This window comes from Lissotriton helveticus, chromosome 7, assembly GCF_964261635.1.
Source record: "Lissotriton helveticus chromosome 7, aLisHel1.1, whole genome shotgun sequence".
Classification (NCBI taxonomy): domain Eukaryota; kingdom Metazoa; phylum Chordata; class Amphibia; order Caudata; family Salamandridae; genus Lissotriton; species Lissotriton helveticus.
Window position 1 is genome coordinate 1,555,539,882 of NC_136068.1, and position 20,466 is coordinate 1,555,560,347.

At 43.2% G+C, this 20,466-nt stretch overlaps 1 protein-coding gene across 1 annotated transcript in view; it reads left to right on the top strand.

Annotated features, from left to right (window-relative positions):
- BRSK1 (BR serine/threonine kinase 1) overlaps nucleotides 1-20,466 on the top strand; it is a 435,735-nt gene that overhangs the window by 368,084 nt on the left and 47,185 nt on the right. Inside the window, exons 7-9 of the mRNA XM_078650957.1 lie at nucleotides 2,329-2,397; nucleotides 5,801-5,947; nucleotides 14,398-14,429. Of these exons, the coding sequence (XP_078507083.1) occupies nucleotides 2,329-2,397; nucleotides 5,801-5,947; nucleotides 14,398-14,429 (248 nt within the window). The remainder of the gene's footprint in view (nucleotides 1-2,328; nucleotides 2,398-5,800; nucleotides 5,948-14,397; nucleotides 14,430-20,466) is intronic.

Sequence of the window (20,466 nt, forward strand, 5' to 3'; positions counted from 1 at the left end):
GATGATCATTTAATATCTAATCATCTCATTATGGCTGTCCTGGATCTGGTCGACCTTACAGCTGGGATGTGACACATGGCATCTCCTTCATAAAACATTCCCCTTCTGGTGAAGATTGCATCTGACACCTCAGAGTATCTCAGTAATACATAAAACAGCCTTCTTTTTTAACAAAATGTCCCACAGGTTATGGTCCATTGTTCTCAGGTGCATCACAGTGTTGAGTCAGATTCTACCCGTACCATTGCAGGCATATCTCTCTCAACAGAATTGCCATCCAAGGCACCTCCTATTGCAATAAAACACTACCATTATATTTAACCAAGGGACAGCAAAGAAAGTAAAGATATTTTCACGTAGTTCCTAGTCCAGCAAAAATCCCTCATTTGAGGCCTTTACCAGAGGCTTGTCAACATACTCATTGTGAAAGATTTGCAATGCAAATTTCAAACAACTTTTATATTCACTAAAGGAGGGAGGGGCTACAGTACACCATAGATGTTTAATGACTATTGCCACATCCATACTCCTCCTCTGGATGGAAAACCACTCTGAATTTCCATTTGAGAGTAGTCTTGATATTTCCAAGTCCTAGCTTTTTGGCCTGATGCCTAGCTCTTTTCATCACAAAGCCCAACTGCTTCATCAGTTTAGTCTTTCTTTTAAGTCTGAAATGTTATCAACAGTCACATGAGGGAAAGTATCCTTCATATAAGCAATCCTGAAAGAGAAGCAAGGAAGCATTATTTTTCAGAGAGGAGTATCTGTAGGGAGCAAGTCCTGACAATGAGGCATATACATTTCTTGCTGGGCAAAATCCCTCCTTGCATCGTTCTAATCCCTCAAACTAGGATTTATATGATAAATATACATGAAGGACAAGATTGTGATTACACAGGCAGACAAAAAAATATTGAAGTAGATATCTCTCCAGGGACTTAATTTGGATCTGATGCACCTCTAAAAGGACGCCTCAGTCCATGCCTCTTGATGATCAACAGGAAAGGGTTCCCTAAAGGCATCCTTTGAATAAGATGCCAAACAAGATGAGTGTGTCCTCCAAAATAAAAAAGATTCCTTTGAATAGGGAACTTATGATAAGGATTGATGTTTTACCAAAACATAATTAGAAGTGAATATATTTCATCAACATTTTTTACAATGAATTACTTTCTTTTATTTTTGTTTCTTATTCGCAGAAGGAAGGATACATTATATCATGTATTTTTCCAATTCAAAAAAGGGCAAGAATTTTTGATCTTGTGGTATCATAACAAATCACACTTTATATATGATAAAGACTCTTTATCATACATAAAGCATGATTTGTTATTTTTCCAATTCAAGAAAGGGCAAGAGTTGGTGATCTTGAGGGATCATAACAAATTATCTTATATATCATATATAAAGCGCGATTTGTTATGCTATCTTAAGATCAAAAACTCTTGCATTTTTTAATTGGAAAAATACTCCTTATCATATGTATAGTGTGAGTGGAACTTTTCCTCTCTAATGGAACCCAAAGACTCTTTATCATATACAAAGTGTTATTTGTGATGATACCTCAAGATCAAAAACACTTGTCTTTTTTTAACTGGAAAAATGCTTGGTATAAGGTATCCTTCCTTCTACCAATAAGAAACAAAAGTAAAATAGCAAGACCAAGAACGATTTGTGTATGGTAGGTCACTGTTTAGGGTGGCATAGAAGGCAAAAAAAAGAAAGTTGGAATGTGCACCAAGTAATTACCAGTGGCTGAGATGAATTCAAGCATTCCTCCTATCTGCTTTTTGCCTTTGAAATGAGGCGGGTATTCACAGACATGGGTCCCATACTCACTGCACCATTGGAGTCATGCTGCACGTCACTCATAAGGCACATAGTGTCAAACCGGTATCTAGTTGTTGTTATAATCTGGAGGGGACTCCACCTGCTGGTTTGGGCTGGACTGATCCTATTTGAGCAGGACCAAGACTGCTGTGCATACGACTAATATAGAGAGGCATAGTGGTAAAAAAACAATGGACTGGAATGCAGTTCAAGGATTTGCTAGTGACACAGATTAATTCAAGCATTCCACTCATCATTTTTTATTGTTATTTTACAGCAGGTATATATTATTTGCTTGTTTAATTTTATCATTCAGTTTTCTCTGCAAATGCAATATAAACATTTTTGTTCATTCATTGGTTCAAGTGGTGTCTTCGCAGATGATTGTATTTATGTGAATGAGCGGTGTGATGGGCAAAGTTGATCTGAAACGTTGAGTTGAAGTGAATGGATCATTTGTGATCCTATGCTTGATGGCTTTGTTGATTTCTCTTCCAGGGGGAGAAGTATGATGGGCGTCGGGCTGACGTATGGAGCTGTGGTGTGATCCTGTTTGCACTGCTGGTGGTAAGGAGTTATTTATTTAGTATAGTGCTGAAAACAGGTTGTAAAGGCTGACATAAGACACCATCAAACTTGACCAGTAGTCGTGAAAGGAGCTTCATAGAATTGGATATTCTGTAACATTTGCAGGAAGAATTTTTTTGTACCAATATATTCACTGAGGTTTTTTAATTAGGAAGTGAACTCAAACCCTATATAATTTCAAATACATTTTCTTTATCAATGACAAAATCCTTAAACTGAATACCAGAATAATGATTTAAAATCCCAAACTATTTTAAACAGTTTAAATGACTAATAACTGTAAATGGTAGGGCATGTTTGTTAAAAATGTTTCACTTTTCATTGAATCATTTTGAAAAGTTGGATTTTGTTTCCTGCATGCTATTATAGGAATGAAATCCAGCAAAGTGAAGTATTATTAAAACATATGCTACAAATTAGCTGAGTCTGAAAAAAGCGGTAATGAAGTAAACAGTGCCCATTTTGAACATGTTGCAACTTCATGATATAGCTTAGTTTCCTATTTTGCAAAATATGTCCAAAGAAAACCAATTCTGTGGGATTTGATCCCATATTTTGCACTTGGTACATCAGTTGGTCTGATGTTATAGACCTCTTGTGTCTATACATTTATCATCAAATTAACCTTCTGAAGACAACCATAGTATACTACATACAGATGTTTTATGATACAACATAGAGGGTTTTTCATTCTTCATGCATGATGTTAGAAATGTGGGTCTCTAGTTGGCAAGGGCTTGCACCTTTGTCCAAGTAGGGACCCTTCTTCCTAGTCAGGATAAGGGAGTTACACTCCTAAAATAACCCCTGCTCACCCCCTTGGTAGCTTGGCACGAGCAGTCAGGCTTATCTTAGAGGCAGTTTGCCCATAACCAACAGTAATGCAGTGTAAGCACTACAAAAGGACACCACACCAATATTTTTATATACAAGACCAAAAATGATAAGAATCCACAATACAGTACTTCAAAATCGACAGTTCCTTGATGTCGATAGTTGTGTCCGGGGCTCTCACGGCGTCGTGACCAAACAAATCCAAACAGTTCAGGCTGGTCGTGGTGTCGCGGACCAGCTACGGTGTCAGGAAGACCCGCAAACAGTACCTGTTAAAGATGCAGGGTGCCAAGGCCCTTGAAGTCACTCGTGTTGCAGGTCGAGCTCCTTTCTGTTGGAATCATGAGCGCTGGCGTCGGCAGGCATCGGGTACTGGTGTGTGAAGTGCAGCGGTGCGGCGTGCAGTGCCCTCAGGTCGCGGTGCAAGCAGCGGCTCGGTGGCGGCGTCAGATGGCGTCGTTGGTGATACAAGGGTCGTGGTGCGGGGTGAAGGCGGTGTCAATCACGGTGCTGGCAGGTCACGGTGCAAGCAGCGTCGTCGCTGAAGCGATATCGTCGTCTGACGAACGGTCGATGATGCCGGCGTCGGTAGGCCATGGCTACGGTGCGGGATGAGGGGGGTGCGTCGTGTAACTTTATGAGCGGAGCCCTTGAACTACAATGCAAGCAGCGGCATTGACTTCGGCGTGGAGTGTCGTCGTTGGGGAGGCAAAGGCGTCGTTGTGAAGTGAGGTTGTGCTGGGTGCGGTGCCTACAGGTCGCGGTGCGAGCAACGGCTTGGTGGCGGCATCAGCAGGCGTTGTCGGAGAGACCATGGTCACGGTGTGGCATTGTGGCGGTGCACTCTGCTGTGTCCAGGCTTCGGCGTGAAACGAGGCGGAGCGGAGTGCGGTGCCCACAGGTCGCGGTGCGAGCAGCGGCTTGATGGCAGCATCAGCAGGCATTGTTGGTGAGACCAGGGTCGCGGTGCAGCATTGCGTCGGTGCCTTCAGGACACGGAGTCGGCAGCGGGGTCATAGACGTCGTCGAGTTTTTTTTCTTCTGTCGCAGCACAAAACACACAGTCCCTAGTGCTGAGGGTAGAAGAGCTTGACGTCTTTGCTGTTCCTGAGACTTCTTGAACATGGGGCAAGCTCTACCTCAAGCCCTTGGAGAAACTGACAAAATTAGATTGCAGAAAGTTCAGTCCAGGCTTTCACTGACCAAGACAGAAGCAGCCACTGTAGGCCAACACAGCAAAGTGGTAGTCCCTCCTCACAGCTTCTCCAGCTCTTCTTCTTTGCAGTTTTCTTCATCCAAAAGAGTTCTAAAGTTCAGGGGTCTGGGCCCCAGTATTTGTATCCAAAAATCATTTGATCTTATAGGCAGAGGGTGTCTGTGCCCAGCCAGAACCAGTTCTGCCTTCTCTGGTGTGATTTCCCGGCAGGGGGTGGAGACTGCATTGTCAGAGGCAGACCAGGCCCTTTGAGGTGCAAGGAAATCTCCTCCCTCCTCCCCCATCGCAGCCCAGGTCTATTCAGCCCTTTTCTGACCTACCTAGACTATCTGGAGCCACCCTTGCTTCTTAGCCATCTGTCGTCCAAAACCCAGACATCCACATTGCAGCAGAGGCACACGACACAGGATGACTGAGCAAGAAAATACCTACTTCCTAAAAGTGGTACTTTCAAACACAGAATGTAAAAATCACCTTTACTAAAAGATGCATTGTTAGATTCTAAGTTCAGTCATACTAAATTGTATTTTCCCTTCCTAGTTCCCAGGTCCAGTTATGTTTATAAGTTGTTATAAACAAACTTCCAATTCTGTCCTATGTGGAACAGGTAGCCTTGCAATAGTGAAAAACGAAATGGGTTGTAATTCACTATCAGGACATGCCACACACACACCAGGGCATGTCCTACCTTTCACATACACTGCACCCTGCCCACAGAGGTTCTTTGGGCCTACCTTTGGGGTGCCTGACATGTAAGAAAAGGGAAGGTAAGGGATTGGCCAGTGTGTGCACGGGCCAAGTCGACCTGACAGTTACAAACTGCGTGCAGACTCTGCAATGGCAGGTCTGAGGTACCTTTCTGGGCTACTTGCATTGGTGGCACACTCCGTGCTGCAGGCACACACTTAGCATTTGATTCCCAGGCCCTGGCATACTCAGTGCACTTTACCAGGGGCAGACAAGAAAACCAAACAGCCAATCAGGAAAACACCAATCCATAACATAATTAACCACAGGAGCACTTGCACTTTACCACTGATTAGCAGTGCGACAAATGCACAGAAACACTACGCCAGCAAAAACACAGTCAAAACCAGGAGGGCAGAAAGCAAAAACTCAGAGGAAACATGCCAAAAGATGACAAGTCTAACACGTGATGAACCCAAAAAGTGGAAAAATGGGGAAAAACTGAGTTTGGTACACAGTCCTAGCATCAAGGGCCCTTGGAAAGTCTCCGCTCTTGGTAGCCACTTTTGACTTGGAAATATTTGGGTAGTGGGTGCTGATCCAAAAAGTCTTTATTTGATCTCTCTGTTCCCCTCCCCTCTTCAGGGTGCCCTGCCATTTGATGACGACAACTTGCGTCAACTGCTGGAGAAGGTGAAACGGGGAGTGTTCCATATGCCTCACTTCATTCCACCTGACTGCCAGAACCTGTTACGAGGCATGATTGAGGTGGAACCAGAGAAGCGTCTCAATGTAAGTGGCTTCCTAGTTCAGTCTGTTCTCTTTGGTCCATTTCTGTCCTTTGTCCTATGTGTTCCTGTCCCATATTTTGTATCTTTGATTCATTATTGGGGGCCTACTTTGTCACTCTTGCATGCCTCCTCCCAGTCTCGCCTGTTTCTTATCCATTATACTTATCCTGTTTCTCTTTCTTATGTCTCCTCTTCACGTGTCTAAACTCAAAGTCATGTTTATTCTCCGTCACACTCTCATGTGTAACCCCTACATGTCATTCCTTCTCTCCATCTAACATTTCTCTTCTGTAGATCACATTTGCTCTCACCAATTCACATGTCTTCTCTATATTATATGTGTACTTTCAATCTCACATTTATTTTCTACATCTGTGCCTCTACTTCATCTTGCATGTCTCCTCATCATATCTTACATTTCTGTATTTTATTTCCTTTGCGTCCTCTCAATTTTATGTTTCCTCTTCTCACATCTCTCTTCCACCTCATGAACAGTCCCTACTTCAAATGAATGTCAACTTACCATCATAGATCTCATTTATCCCACGCCTCCACCCTGAGTCAGATTCTTCTTGTCTTCAAGAAGAACAGCCCTGCTTCACTCCAACAGTGATCTAGGACCTCAGCCAAGAAGTGGTGTACTGTGTTAAATTTTATGCAGATTTAGGAAGTCACACTTTTTGGTCATTGTGTCTTGACTGTTACTTTCATCCTGATTTAGAATGTGACAGATGTCCCATCTGTCATATACAAGTGCCGTAGGGTATATTGTACTTGTAATACAACGGCTGAGATATCCGTCACGTTTGTGACAGAGTATCCAAATCACCAAGTCTAAATCAGGCCCTCTGTCCAATAGGAATAAAACGGATGTATGACGTTACAACGCATACTATTACACCGCATGCTTTTACAACGCAACTTTTACAACGCAGGATCCATTACAACTAATACCATTACAACGCATTTTTTTACAACGCATATACCTTTACAACGCATACCATTACAACGTAAGTATAGGTAAGTATATAATTTTTTTGAAAAATGTAAGTTATTAAATTTAATATAATTTAATTTAATTTAATTTTAATTTAATTTAATTATTTTTAAAACCCAAACCTAGCCCTGAACCCTAAAAATACCCCTTTACCCAAAAACCCAAACCTAGCCCTGAACCCTAAAAATACCCCTTTACCCAAAAACCCAAACCTAGCCCTGAACCCTAAAAATACCCCTTTACCCAAAAACCCATACCTAGCCCTGAACCCTAAAAATACCCCTTTACCCAAAAACCCAAACCTAGCCCTGAACCCTAAAAATACCCCTTTACCCAAAAACCCAAACCTAGCCCTGAACCCTAAAAATACCCCTTTACCCAAAAACCCAAACCTAGCCCTGAACCCTAAAAATACCCCTTTACCCAAAAACCCAAACCTAGCCCTGAACCCTAAAAATACCCCTTTACCCAAAAACCCAAACCTAGCCCTGAACCCTAAAAATACCCCTTTACCCAAAGACCCAAACCTAGCCCTGAACCCTAAAAATACCCCTTTACCCAAAAACCCAAACCTAGCCCTGAACCCTAAAAATACCCCTTTACCCAAAAACCTAAACCTAGCCCTGAACCCTAAAAATACCCCTTTACCCAAAACCCCATACCTAGCCCTGAACCCTAAAAATACCCCTTTACCCAAAAACCCAAACCTAGCCCTGAACCCTAAAAATACCCCTTTACCCAAAAACCCAAACCCAGCCCTGAACCCTAAAAATACCCCTTTACCCAAAAACCCAAACCTAGCCCTGAACCCTAAAAATACCCCTTTACCCAAAAACCCAAGCCTAGCCCTGAACCCTAAAAATACCCCTTTACCCAAAAACCCAAACCTAGCCCTGAACCCTAAAAATACCCCTTTACCCAAAAACCCAAACCTAGCCCTGAACCCTAAAAATACCCCTTTACCCAAAAACCCATACCTAGCCCTGAACCCTACAAATACCCCTTTACCCAAAAACCCAAACCTAGCCCTGAACCCTAAAAATACCCCTTTACCCAAAAACCCAAACCTAGCCCTGAACCCTATAAATACCCCTTTACCCAAAAACCCAAACCTAGCCCTGAACCCTAAAAATACCCCTTTACCCAAAAACCCAAACCTAGCCCTGAACCCTAAAAATACCCCTTTACCCAAAAACCCAAACCTAGCCCTGAACCCTGAAAATACCCCTTTACCCAAACCTAGCCCTGAACCCTAAAAATACCCCTTTACCCAAAAACCCATACCTAGCCCTGAACCCTAAAAATACCCCTTTACCCAAAAACCCAAACCTAGCCCTGAACCCTAAAAATACCCCTTTACCCAAAAAACCAAACCTAGCCCTGAACCCTAAAAATACCCCTTTACCCAAAAACCCATACCTAGCCCTGAACCCTAAACATACCCCTTTACCCAAAAACCCAAACCTAGCCCTGAACCCTAAAAATACCCCTTTACCCAAAAACCCAAACCTAGCCCTGAACCCTAAAAATACCCCTTTACCCAAAAACCCATACCTAGCCCTGAACCCTAAAAATACCCCTTTACCCAAAAACCCAAACCTAGCCCTGAACCCTAAAAATACCCCTTTACCCAAAAACCCAAACCTAGCCCTGAACCCTAAAAATACCCCTTTACCCAAAAACCCATACCTAGCCCTGAACCCTAAAAATACCCCTTTACCCAAAAACCCAAACCTAGCCCTGAACCCTGAAAATACCCCTTTACCCAAACCTAGCCCTGAACCCTAAAAATACCCCTTTACCAAAAAACCCAAACCTAGCCCTGAACCCTAAAAATACCACTTTACCCAAAAACCCAAACCTAGCCCTGAACCCTAAAAATACCCCTTTACCCAAAAACCCATACCTAGCCCTGAACCCTAAAAATACCCCTTTACCCAAAAACCCAAACCTAGCCCTGAACCCTAAAAATACCCCTTTACCCAAAAACCCAAACCTAGCCCTGAACCCTAAAAATACCCCTTTACCCAAAAACCCAAACCTAGCCCTGAACCCTAAAAATACCCCTTTACCCAAAAACCCAAACCTAGCCCTGAACCCTAAAAATACCCCTTTACCCAAAAACCCAAACCTAGCCCTGAACCCTAAAAATACCCCTTTACCCAAAAACCCAAACCTATAACATTTTTACTATAATTATATACTTACCTATACTTACGTTGTAATGGTATGGGTTGTAAAGGTATTTGCGTTGTAAAAAAATGCGTTGTAATGGTATTCGTTGTAATGGATCCTGCGTTGTAAAAGTTGCGTTGTAAAAGTAGTCCGTTGTAAAAGTTGCGTTGTAATGGTTGCATACCGAATAAAACACCATCCGCTTTGAAATGTACCAGCTATAGTTACCATTATTACCTCTGTTATTTCTAGTGCATAGGCTTTCCTCCATGAGCAAACTGTGGAAATCGCCACCTATTTAAATCTCCTGAAACTGATTCTAAAGCTATACAGTAGAGCAATCATCCTCGTCCATTCCCTTCTTATAAAATTAGTCCATTTAAGTTTTTGCCAGATGGCTGCGTGGCTGGTAGAAGTTTGTGATATTAGGAGACAGTCTGCCCAATAATGGAATCACCACTATGGTTACATATTCCTAACACTAAATTTTAACTTTACCTCATTCTCAACCTTTGAGTGGATTCCGCATTTATTTATTTATTGTATTTGTTAAAGATATGCAGACACCCCTCATTATAGCTTAAAAACCATATTAAAACTAAGAATTTGAGATGCACCTAATCTCTGGAGCAAGGGCATCCCAACCAATGTGGACTGCAAAGTCAATGCCTAACCACCCTGTTGTGACTTCCTTAATGTATCCGTAGCACTTAAGACGAATGCAATAGCAGAAAACAAGGACTGAGAAGGTCAGTACCAATAGAACAAAAGGTGGTTGAAGAGAAGGCATTTATCATGAGATGCTTTAAAACAAGTCAAGGGGCTTATACACATAATTCGCTTGTGCACGGGAAGCCTATGTAAGAACTTCAATCCCCAAATTTGTGTCCTGCACGGAAATTTCAGTAAGAAATGGGCTAATGCTTTTTGCATAAGTTGTAGTTGGTTGATAGTATATCTAGGGAGACCTTGCTATGATGAATTTGCATAATCAGTCCAAAAGCCTTCCACTTCTAGGAGAATTGTACATGGAATATTCTGTGTTAAAAAAAAGGCAAGCTTTTCCACAACCCTTTAACTAGAAAACAGCAAGATACCAAAACTTTGGACACCTGCGCGCTCAAACACAGCTGGTCATCCAAGAAAGTGCCAAGGTTTTTCACAGGCCTTGAAGGAGAGGGCAGCGAACCAAAGCTTCAGTCCATGAGCCTGATGACCAGACAAAAGGTGGGACACGCACCACCATAAACTCTGTCATATTCATTTTCAAACAGTTTGCCACCATTCAGACTGTCCCGCCCTCAGGCAGTACTGAATGCTAAGGTAAACGTAATTCCTATTGCCATCTAATCTGGGAATAAATGACATGTTATTGGCATAAAATACACATGTCATGTGAAACACGTGGATAAGGTGAGCCAGAGGTGCAAGAGGGGCTAGATAAAAATCATAAATCATAGTGCTGAGAAAGGAGCCCCATGGAGCTCATCAGAACAAGGCACTAGATGATGACCTAAAGTGAAGCATATAAAATGTCTGGCTGTGATACATTAAAAAAGAAATAAACTCGATTATTTGGTCTTTCCAAAGCCTTCCCCCAAGTCTTTCCACCACTGTAGTATGCCACAAGATGTGAAAGGACGCAGAAAAGTCAAGGGATGCAGGAAAGTCAAGAAGAATCATTGCGGCTACACCTCCCTGGTCCATGATAATGCGTGATTCATTTTAAGCTGCCACAAGCATCGCCTCTGATGTATAATAGGTCTGGAAACCCTCTTGAGTAGAATGAAGTAATGAATTATCTATAATGAACTCAGAATGTTCTTCTTCTGCAAGCTTAGTTTTAAATAGCAGCAGAAAAATAGAGCAAACGTTACTCAGTATAGCTATATCTAAAAAAGCTTTCTTAAGTAAGGGAATAATGTATGCCCTTTTCAAATCTGAGGTAAAAGCCTGTTCGAAGGAAGAATTTACCAGTTTATACAACCTTGGAGCTAGCTGAGAAAATTGAGAAACTTTGCAAGAAACTCATCCTTGGGCAGCTTAGGTTATGAGCATGGGTACTCACAAACATTTGCCCATGGGCCACAAAGTGCAGTCTGTGGTGTGACCGAGGGCCTCACTGATGCCAGCAGGGTGGTGGTAAGGGGTCTTGGTGGTTCGGGGATTGTGTAAGGAGGTCTAAAACAAGATTAACGAAATGGGCAAACGTTTGTTTGTAGGTTAATAAATGCTTGCCTGTTTATTTAACATTTTTTTCTGAATATTAGTGTACAGCAACTAAACAGCAGCTCGTGCTGCTATTAACCAGGGGGGGCGCATGTAAGGATCAAGAGGGCCGCAAGTGGCCCCCAGACCCTACATTGAGTATTACTGGCTTAGAGAAGCAAGTTATAAAGCATATCCTGCCATATTGACCTTCGCTTTGAGAGGAAACCTCAAGGGTGTTGAGTCTGCAGAGTGCATATTGGTTAGCCCAAATAGCCAAGAGCCGTCCTGTTTATTTCTCCACCGGCTTCTTGCAAGAACAACGTGATTTATGCTTTTAGTGGAATGTGCTTGGACACTACTGGGTAATGCAGAGTAAACAGATGTCATGCAGAGTATAGCAGTGAGAGATGGAAGAAGATAACCATCTGGTATTAGTGTCTGCTGTACGAGGGGCATGGAAAGGTGGGCTGTATAATTTAGAGTTATTACTTTCTCAAGTACAAAATGTAAGTTGTGCCATGATTCTGAGCTCAATGACAAGAGGACCATGTGGGAAAAATCTAAACAGAAGCGTGTTCAAGTTGAACAATGGTAGTAAGGGATGGGACTCTTCGTCTTAAGATAGGTAGGGAGCTAGATAGGACCTTATTCTTCTGCCTGAGGGTAGATGTGCTGCTTTTGAGTGAGGTACACGTGAGCCAATACCTGGTTGGAGAAAACTGGAGCTATCTGAATGATGAACATCTACGACTCGCTCTCTGATCTCCTGACGAGCTGTCAGGGTAAAACAGGTCAGGGGGTAGGCAAAGAGGATTCTCCCTCCTCAATAAAACACTGAGCAATCCCATGGTAAGTGATGGGGATCCCATTTTAAACTTTCCACCATAATAGATGATTCAGTTGTACATTTGCAGCCCTAGGCGAAAGGATCTCCCACTATGAGGTTATAGGCCTGAGTGGACTATCTCAAAGATGGTGGTAGAGATGAAGGACTGGGGCAGGCTTGGTCGCCCTGTCCAGCAAATGGAGCTACAGGGAGCTCATGTGGCATAGGAAACCAGCCCAATGTAAGGTTGTGAATTTTGAAGAAGACTCAGGAGTTCCAGGCAGATACTGTGTTTTCCAGAATGTGGTCAATGGTTTGATGGATAGTCAGCACTCTTGTCTGGAAGAGGGGAGGCCTTTTCAAGCCATTTGTTTATTATTGGCATGCTGACATAATCATATTTGAGAGTGTTGGAAAGAGATTTGAGTCAAAGTCTAAGAACCTATTATCTAAAAATGTCCTGAAGGTTAGGGTCAGAGGGTATTTTGGGCCCACCATTGATGATGTTTCGATTGAGCCATGTATCTGCATCTGAATGAAGGATGCCAGTAATGCTAGATTCATGATGGGGCACCAGGTGCCGAATCTTGCTCAAACAAAAATATTCTTAATCAATAGTCTTCATTTTTCACCATGAAACAAAAGCTTGTGTTCCCACAGCATGGACATAGGAAAGTAAGCGCCCTGCATGTGTACCACATAAAACTAGCATGAACCAAACTTGTTTTAGCATTTTAGATTGCTGCATTAGAAAGTACTGGTAGAGGTCTGCTTAATTTACCAGGAAGAAATGGTAATAATGTCCAAACCCCCTTTCCAAAAGTAGGACTGACTCTATTTCTTCTAAAAGGAGAAACTCTCAGACATTCTTGTAATTCGCCTGTGGCAGAGGTGTGGATGGGGTGTATCAGGAGGACCCATTCATCAGTGGTGAGTTGAGCTCAATAATGATAGTGGATTGGGCATCCTGTGATGGTTTATTTGATTTTAGAACACCCGAGAAGTCACTCGGACTACTTAGGCTTTGTTTTCGGCTGAACTTGAGGAAGAAGAGGCAGTTACTGGACCCTTGGAACAGACAGGGACTCTGGCTTCTAAAGACCAAAAACCCTTGGTCAGATTGAAAAGAGATACGGTTCTGGTTAATACGGATTGGATAACATTCAGTATCCGTGTCTGTCTTGTTCTGCTCTAGGACCCCGTTGGTGGAAGGTTGAAGGATTTCTCCCTCATGTTGAGGGTTGATTACACTGTGGGAGCTCTGTTTCCTCCCTAGACCAAAAAAAGGGTGCTAAGAAAGCTATTCCTCAATCCAGTGCTTCTGTAGAGTATGAGCGGCCTTCCAACAATATTGCTGCTGATGGCCTGACCTGAGTAGCAGACTCGACTGTGCCAGTACCACTCAGCACCATTGCTTCTTTCTGTGCCTGTTGTGCTTCAGGGATGGTGAAAATGTGCCCTTGCACCACCAGGGTCAGACCTTTTTTTTGTTTTTTACTGCCATGAGACTTCTCAATTGGCACCTCAGTGATGACTTCTTCTTATCAACTCCCTGCACTGATTGAGAGTAGGTTGGATGGTACAGGGGATTGCAGAGACAGGATTTGAATTACTCTAATACAATGGCAGTCGGCCATCCATCCAAGGAGTGCATATTGGCAGGAGCTCACTCTCTGAAGGAAGGCCAGACAGGATATCCCCGCAAGGAGATCTGTTCTGCCTGCTGCCCTAATCAGGCAATGGTCCTTGTGACCAAGACTTCACTAGTTGCCCTTATTTATCAACAGCTGCCACTACTGTGATTGCATCCAAGCAAACTACTGAACATCCTAAAAAGACAGCTGCTCCATCCCTCATCCATTCTTTTTTTACTTGGCATGGTTGGGCCACACTACACCAATTGGAACAGACGTAGAAGTCTGTGTAGGTCTTGCCATGTACCCTAGCAGCTCCAACAGCCTACGGGCAGAGGATGAGTCCCAGAATTTTGATTGCACATCTTCCCTCTATGCATGCTAAATCTGGTTTCATCCTCTCCAGGGTTACATATTTTTCCTCTGTCCTCTCTGTAACCTTATACCTCCTTTCTTTTCTGGTATTGACACCCGCTAACTTCATTGGTACATCCCAGAGTGTGAATGTTGGATTATTCATCATCATTACAACGTGATTGTGCAAACAGTTGACATATATTTCTCCGTTGTCACTTACCGGTCTGTTTTATATTTCTTGATTTTTGCAGTTAGATCAAATTCAGAAGCACCCCTGGTATTTGTAAGTATCTTCTACATGCTGACCTTTATGATATATGTGTGTGATCATGTGTCTGTGGGACAATTTGGACATGTAGCCAGAGGCTGATTGTAAGAGAGAATGCCTTTATGCCAGTTTTCGTTTGATAAGACTGCATGTAACATTTATTTATTTATTTATAGTCTTGTAGCGCGCATGAATCAGCCCCGAAGGGGTATCTCCGCGCGTGGCTTCTGAGAGAGATAAAGCAAAACTGTAGGTCGGGAAAGGGCGGAGGGGGAGCTAAGTTAATCCTGTGTAAATAGGTAGGTTTTCAATTTATTCCTAAAGTTAAGAAGATGAGGAATTTGTCTTAGCTGGGGGGGGAGGGAGTTCCACAGCATTGGACCTTTAAGGGAGGGGGCACGACCACCCTGTCTTGCTCTGTTTACTTTAGGGACGTATAGCAACATAGTGTTGCTGGAGCGTAGGGTACGTCCAGGAGAGTAAGGACGAAAGATATCTTTCAGATATTTGGGACCAGAACCGTAGATGCATTTATGGAAGGAACTTGTGTGCTGCCGAACTCTGTCCTGAGACCACTTCAAAGGGCATAAACTGAGCTACTAAACATGGGACATGAGCTGGGTGACTATCAGATGTGGCTGGTTGAAGAGAATGAATAATAGATCTCATCTCTCTTCCAGATAATAGACCTTACGGTGAGAATTCGCCATGCCTGTGAAACAAGTAACCTCCTCAGCCTATATAACTAATAATAAACTGTTTGCCCCGCCCCTTCCACTGAATACATACATCCTTGACCAGTCACTGCTGAATAGGATGCTGCTCTACACCTAGATAAATTCTGTTTTTAAATAGTGATTGTTTAGTGTCATGGCAGGTGGTTCATTCTTTCCCCGTTTCAGAAGGTTCATGTAATGTGTGAGTTACCTCTCAGTTGATCCCCGGGCTGTATTTGGAGTATTGTGTTGATTATTCGGCTGGAAGCATTCAAGTTTCTCGTGACATATAGAGATGAGAGTGGTCCATCTGTAAGTATGAACAGGTTGGTATGGGGGCCATGTCACCTCTCTTTTCTTCCTACCGGTTGATTGCTGCCATTCATGTGGTTGGATGATTGTTTTTTTAGGGTGGTTTAGATTTTTGGTACCTATTTGACAACAATGTTCTGCCAGCGGATGATGTTGTGGTCCCGCGGATATCATAATGTTGCTGGATGAAACAGTTCTTTCTTCTCTTAGGAGAGTATTGGAAGTGGTATTTCAACATGGGTCATGCTTTTTTCATTATCACTATTTCGTATCTCCTCATACTGTAAGGACTGTGATGTAAGTATAAAGTGGTAATGTTCTGACTACTTACTGGTAATCTTCATCACCGTGTATATGCTCGGATATTGGTTGGGTTCTATTAAAAGGACTTCTGGGTTTGAGGATAGTTATTCATAGCCTTACGTCTAAACTTTGTGGAACATTTAGAAGCATTATGTGGTTGCCTGTTTTCCAGACATGGCACCCCATTTAGTGTAATTACAGCAATGACGTTGAGGAGAACCAATGAACTCATGAGTAATTTATGCATTTCCTGGGAGATCAGTGCAGCCTCTAACAGATTAAGTCGAATGGGGCAGTGTTAACATCTCTCCAAACACCTCTCCATTTGAGATTGGATACACATCTTGGTCGTCCGATTGACTGCTCAGAATACGGATAGAAAGGGGATATATGTTCACAAGGCAGTTTTTTTTTATTTTTCACTGCGAAGTGGCACAAGGCAGTTTGTTGGACCGCTATTGCAACACCGCAACCTCCAAGAACCAAAGATCCCTGGCAGTGGCGCAGCGGTCTTGAGGTCGAACTATGCTTGCCGGGACTGCTGCTTTCCCGCCAAGCATATTAGGAGTTTCCTCTCCACCATGCTTTTCATGGCGGTTCCTAATTTGTGAAAACTGTGGCGGAGAGGAAATAACAGGGCTCTACAGGGCCCCCTGCTGTATCAGGGCCATGGGGTGCATGCAGGGGCCACATGCTGTGCCCCCCAGTGTGTATGCATGGCACGGATTGCAGTAGCCCAGGCCGTGCAGGGACTGCCCTTGATGTTCCCATTGCAGTGCCTATTTCATAGGCACCCCTGTGGCACCGCCAAAGAACCACTCGCCAGTGACTGTAAAAGTCGTACCCTGGTGGGTGGTGCGCACACGGGGTTGGCGGTGTTAGAGTGATGGTCCCTCTCCCCCCAGGCCAAACTCATAGTCGGGCCCTTATGTAAAAAAAGGTCAAGGACAACCAATATTTGCCCGGCGGTATCGCCTCTTTAACCCACAAAATATTAATCAATGAAGAGGCAGGCGCTGGAGACTGGAAGGCAGGAAACAAGGTTTATTCTCTCCGGAGGAGAACACATCAGTTCGGACAGCCAGTATCGTCACGAGGTGCTCTAACCGCATCTCTGAGGCCTGGCCTCTTATACACAGGTTTATGATTTTTATTGCAGGTAACACATTCTTGCAATGCTTTGAAGTATGAAAGGACATCCTCGGAATCTCCCCTTCAGACCCGTTCCCACACACATTTACAGTTGAAGTCCCCACCCCGGTTACAATAGGTGATGATTATCGCGCAGCTGGACATTCCGCCGATTCACGGAATGTGTGGGGTTGATCGGATATCATAGGGTGGGGGCTTTGATCAATTCGAGGGTCCTTTAATGGGGGAAGCTTCCTACTGTACGGGGGGGGCAATAAACAGTATCCGCAGGGCCAGGTGGCGGCCTGGGAACGAGGAAGACAAACGGGCACACAGGAAAAGGGGGTTTGTATCAAAGGGTCTGGGACCATGAAAGGAATGAAGGGAGGTGTCGCGCTGGGAACAGGTTGGGGTTCTGAGGCAGAGCTGCGCTGAAGAGGGGTTTACGACCCAAGGCATGTGAGAGCGGGGGGTGGCCAGTGCGTGGGGGGCTTGTGAGGGCGAAGGGCTGTGCTGGGGGCCAGTGGCGTGCAGAGGGTGGTTCTGATCGAGGCACCTAAAATGGCGGGTGCGTATGACAAAAAGTGTGGCATCAGGGGAAAAGGCAAGATGGCGCAGATAATGTTTACCAAACCGTACTAATTTTCCACACTTAGACATTACGCAGGCGTTCTGTGATAATCTGGCACTCTTCTTTCAATCTAAGATCATGAATATCTATTTGAAATTGCTACTTCTAAAGAGCTGGAGAAATTAAACAATTATTTAAGACTGGGTGTGTAGGAACTTTATGTAAGCTAATGATGCAGTGCAATCTTTTTTCCCTACTATTTCAAGTGAACAGGTGGAAAGCTTCTTTTAAATACAAAGTCAGTATTGGCTTCTGACCCTTGCTTGCCTAAAATTCTCCACTTGGTTTCTGGGTATGTATCAGAGCCCTTGGCCACTTTTATGAATAAAGTTATAGCCTCTGTATGTTTCCCTCAGTCATGAAAATACTCTGTAGGTAGACCTTTATTGGAAAAACAAATCTTGATCCCAAAGATTTTTTTAAAAAACAGCCCTATATTCCTGCTACCAACACCTGCTACAATTCAGGAAAAACACCTGCTTGGTCAGCTTATGGCTTTCAGGTGTTATTTTATGCAGACGACACTCAGATTATTGTATCCATCACGGATTATGTGCATTCAATAGCCATCAGTTTTAACAACTGCATGAAGACAATTTTTGTATGGATGAAGGGAAATTGTCTTAAATTAAACTGAGAAAAGACAGAGGTCCTCATCTTTGGTGATCACCCCTCAATATGGAGTAACAATTGGTGGCCAAAATGTTCTGTTGGTTCCACCTTTCCCTGTTGTGTCTGCCAAAAATGTTGGGGTGATTTTTTATCAGCAACTCTCCGTTGAACTTCAGGTGAGTCGCACGATATCGTCATGCTTCAACTTCATTGGATCTTTAAGGAAAATCTTCCCTTTTTTCCATTAACAGCATGGAAAACAGTGGTTTTTGCCATTATCTCATCACAGATTGACTACAGTAATGTCCTTTATTCATTTGAAAAATCTGAAAACTGCAAATGCAGCAGCTCGGCTTATCTTAGACATTTCCAAATACCCATCTGTTTCTGGTGAACTTCCTAAGGTACCTTGGCTTCTGTTAGGAAGAGAATTTTCTTTAGGCTCCTTTGTATCACTCACAAAACTTTGCACAATATGGGACCTAGCTTTTAGATCTAAGTTTCAATGGTATTCTCCAACCAGGCCCCTTTCTTCAGCCAAACATAACCTCATATTGGTCTCAAAGATTTGTCAGGCCAGACTGGGTGGCAGATCCTTTTCAGTAGCCACTGGTAAACTGTGGAACACTCTACCCCACCATCAAGGATGCATGGAGAGTCATTTTGCTTTTAGAAAAGGTCCTCAAAACGTGTTTTTTGCTTTGTAGGAACTCAAGTTTTTTTTGGGGTTGGCTGCTCTTGAGCTTTTCAGGTTCAGTGGTTTTTCAGTGGGTATACAGCCTTGACAACTTCTGGTTAATGCGCGCTTTACACATTTGTTTTAATTTAATTTCATATCATCCAAAATCAAAGCAACACCTCACACTTGTTGCTTATCCAACAGCATATAATCTTCAAAGTCTCATGCGTGATATACACATTTTACAGGAATTTTCCCATTCTTTTAAGCCAGAACATGATCAAATGCAACGCGTCTCGAACTCTTCGCTCTTCAAATAAGCATCTTCTTGCCATACTATGCTTTAAACATTCTGGACTGGGTGGCCGAACTTTCTCCATTCTGGCCAGCTGTCTATGGAACACCTCGATCTTTGCACTACAGTTACTTCCTACAGTACCCTTGATAAAAAAACGAAACACCAATATATTCAGCTTGTATTAGGCTGCTTCTCAGCAGTTCCCCCTGTCATCCCACAGGGCCAGGGTACCTCTTTAAGTTTATAGTGTGCTTTAAAAGATCATATTAACATAACATTAACATCCTAAGTGCAGTCACTCTAGGGTTGCTAGCTTTGTGACTAACCAGAAATGTGTACAAACATTCAGAGAGGTGAAGTACATGTTGTGCCACTGACTGTGTTGCCGTTGAGAGGCGTGTGTGACAGTGTCATCACATTCGTGATAGATCTCTCGTAATGTCGGTTGGTTTGTAGTCCTGTACAAAGGTCTTTAGTCTTGGGATGATGTTGGGAAGTCCCAATCATTCTTCCAAAAGATTGGCACATTGAATTCGCTCTCTTAGTGAGCTGAGGTGTGAAAGGTGCTGGCATGCATTGTGTTTATTCCCAACACCCTCATTTTTCTACCCCTCTTACCAGACTTACCAGATAGCATTTGCCAAGCCATCAGCCATGCTAATGTGGTGACATAGATGGTTTTATGGTCACCGAAACTACCCAGGGTATTGTATGCTATGCTTTTTTATGGAACACAGCACATGCTTCTCAGTTCATTGCTGGGAATGCTGCTCTCTTTGTGCTCTCAATGATATTGTGTAGATAGTGCTGTTTAGTGTTGCAAATGTCCTAGTGTTGGTGTATGTGAGTATAGGTGGTTGGTTTAGTGTTCACTGGCTACCTGTGCACAAAAGAATACATTTTAAAACCTGTTGTATTGTTTTTAAAGGCATAAACCAGATGGGCCCTACCTGTCTTGCAGATAAGCTAGTGAAACGCACACCGACTCGCCCCCTTCGCTCCGAAGGCCGAGGCCTGCTCACTATCCCGCGCATAAGGCAAGCCAGGCTGGGAGGAAAATCTTTCTTCTACCTGGCCCCTAAAATGTGGAATCAACTATCTCTTGAGATTCGTCTCACCACTAACTACTTAGGCTTCAGAAAGAGGCTTAAAACGCTACTTTTCTAACCTTGTTACTCATATTAACAGCCGGCCTTAGCGCAGAGATACCCCATTTGGGGTGATTCAGGCGCTTTATAAATGACATTAATAAATAAATATGACCAGAGGTCTTCCCGTCACATAGACAGGAGTGATCTTCCCTATCCCTATTCGATGCATTTCCTTGCCGAACCCAGAACTAGAGACAAAGTTGACAGCAGCCGAGCAAG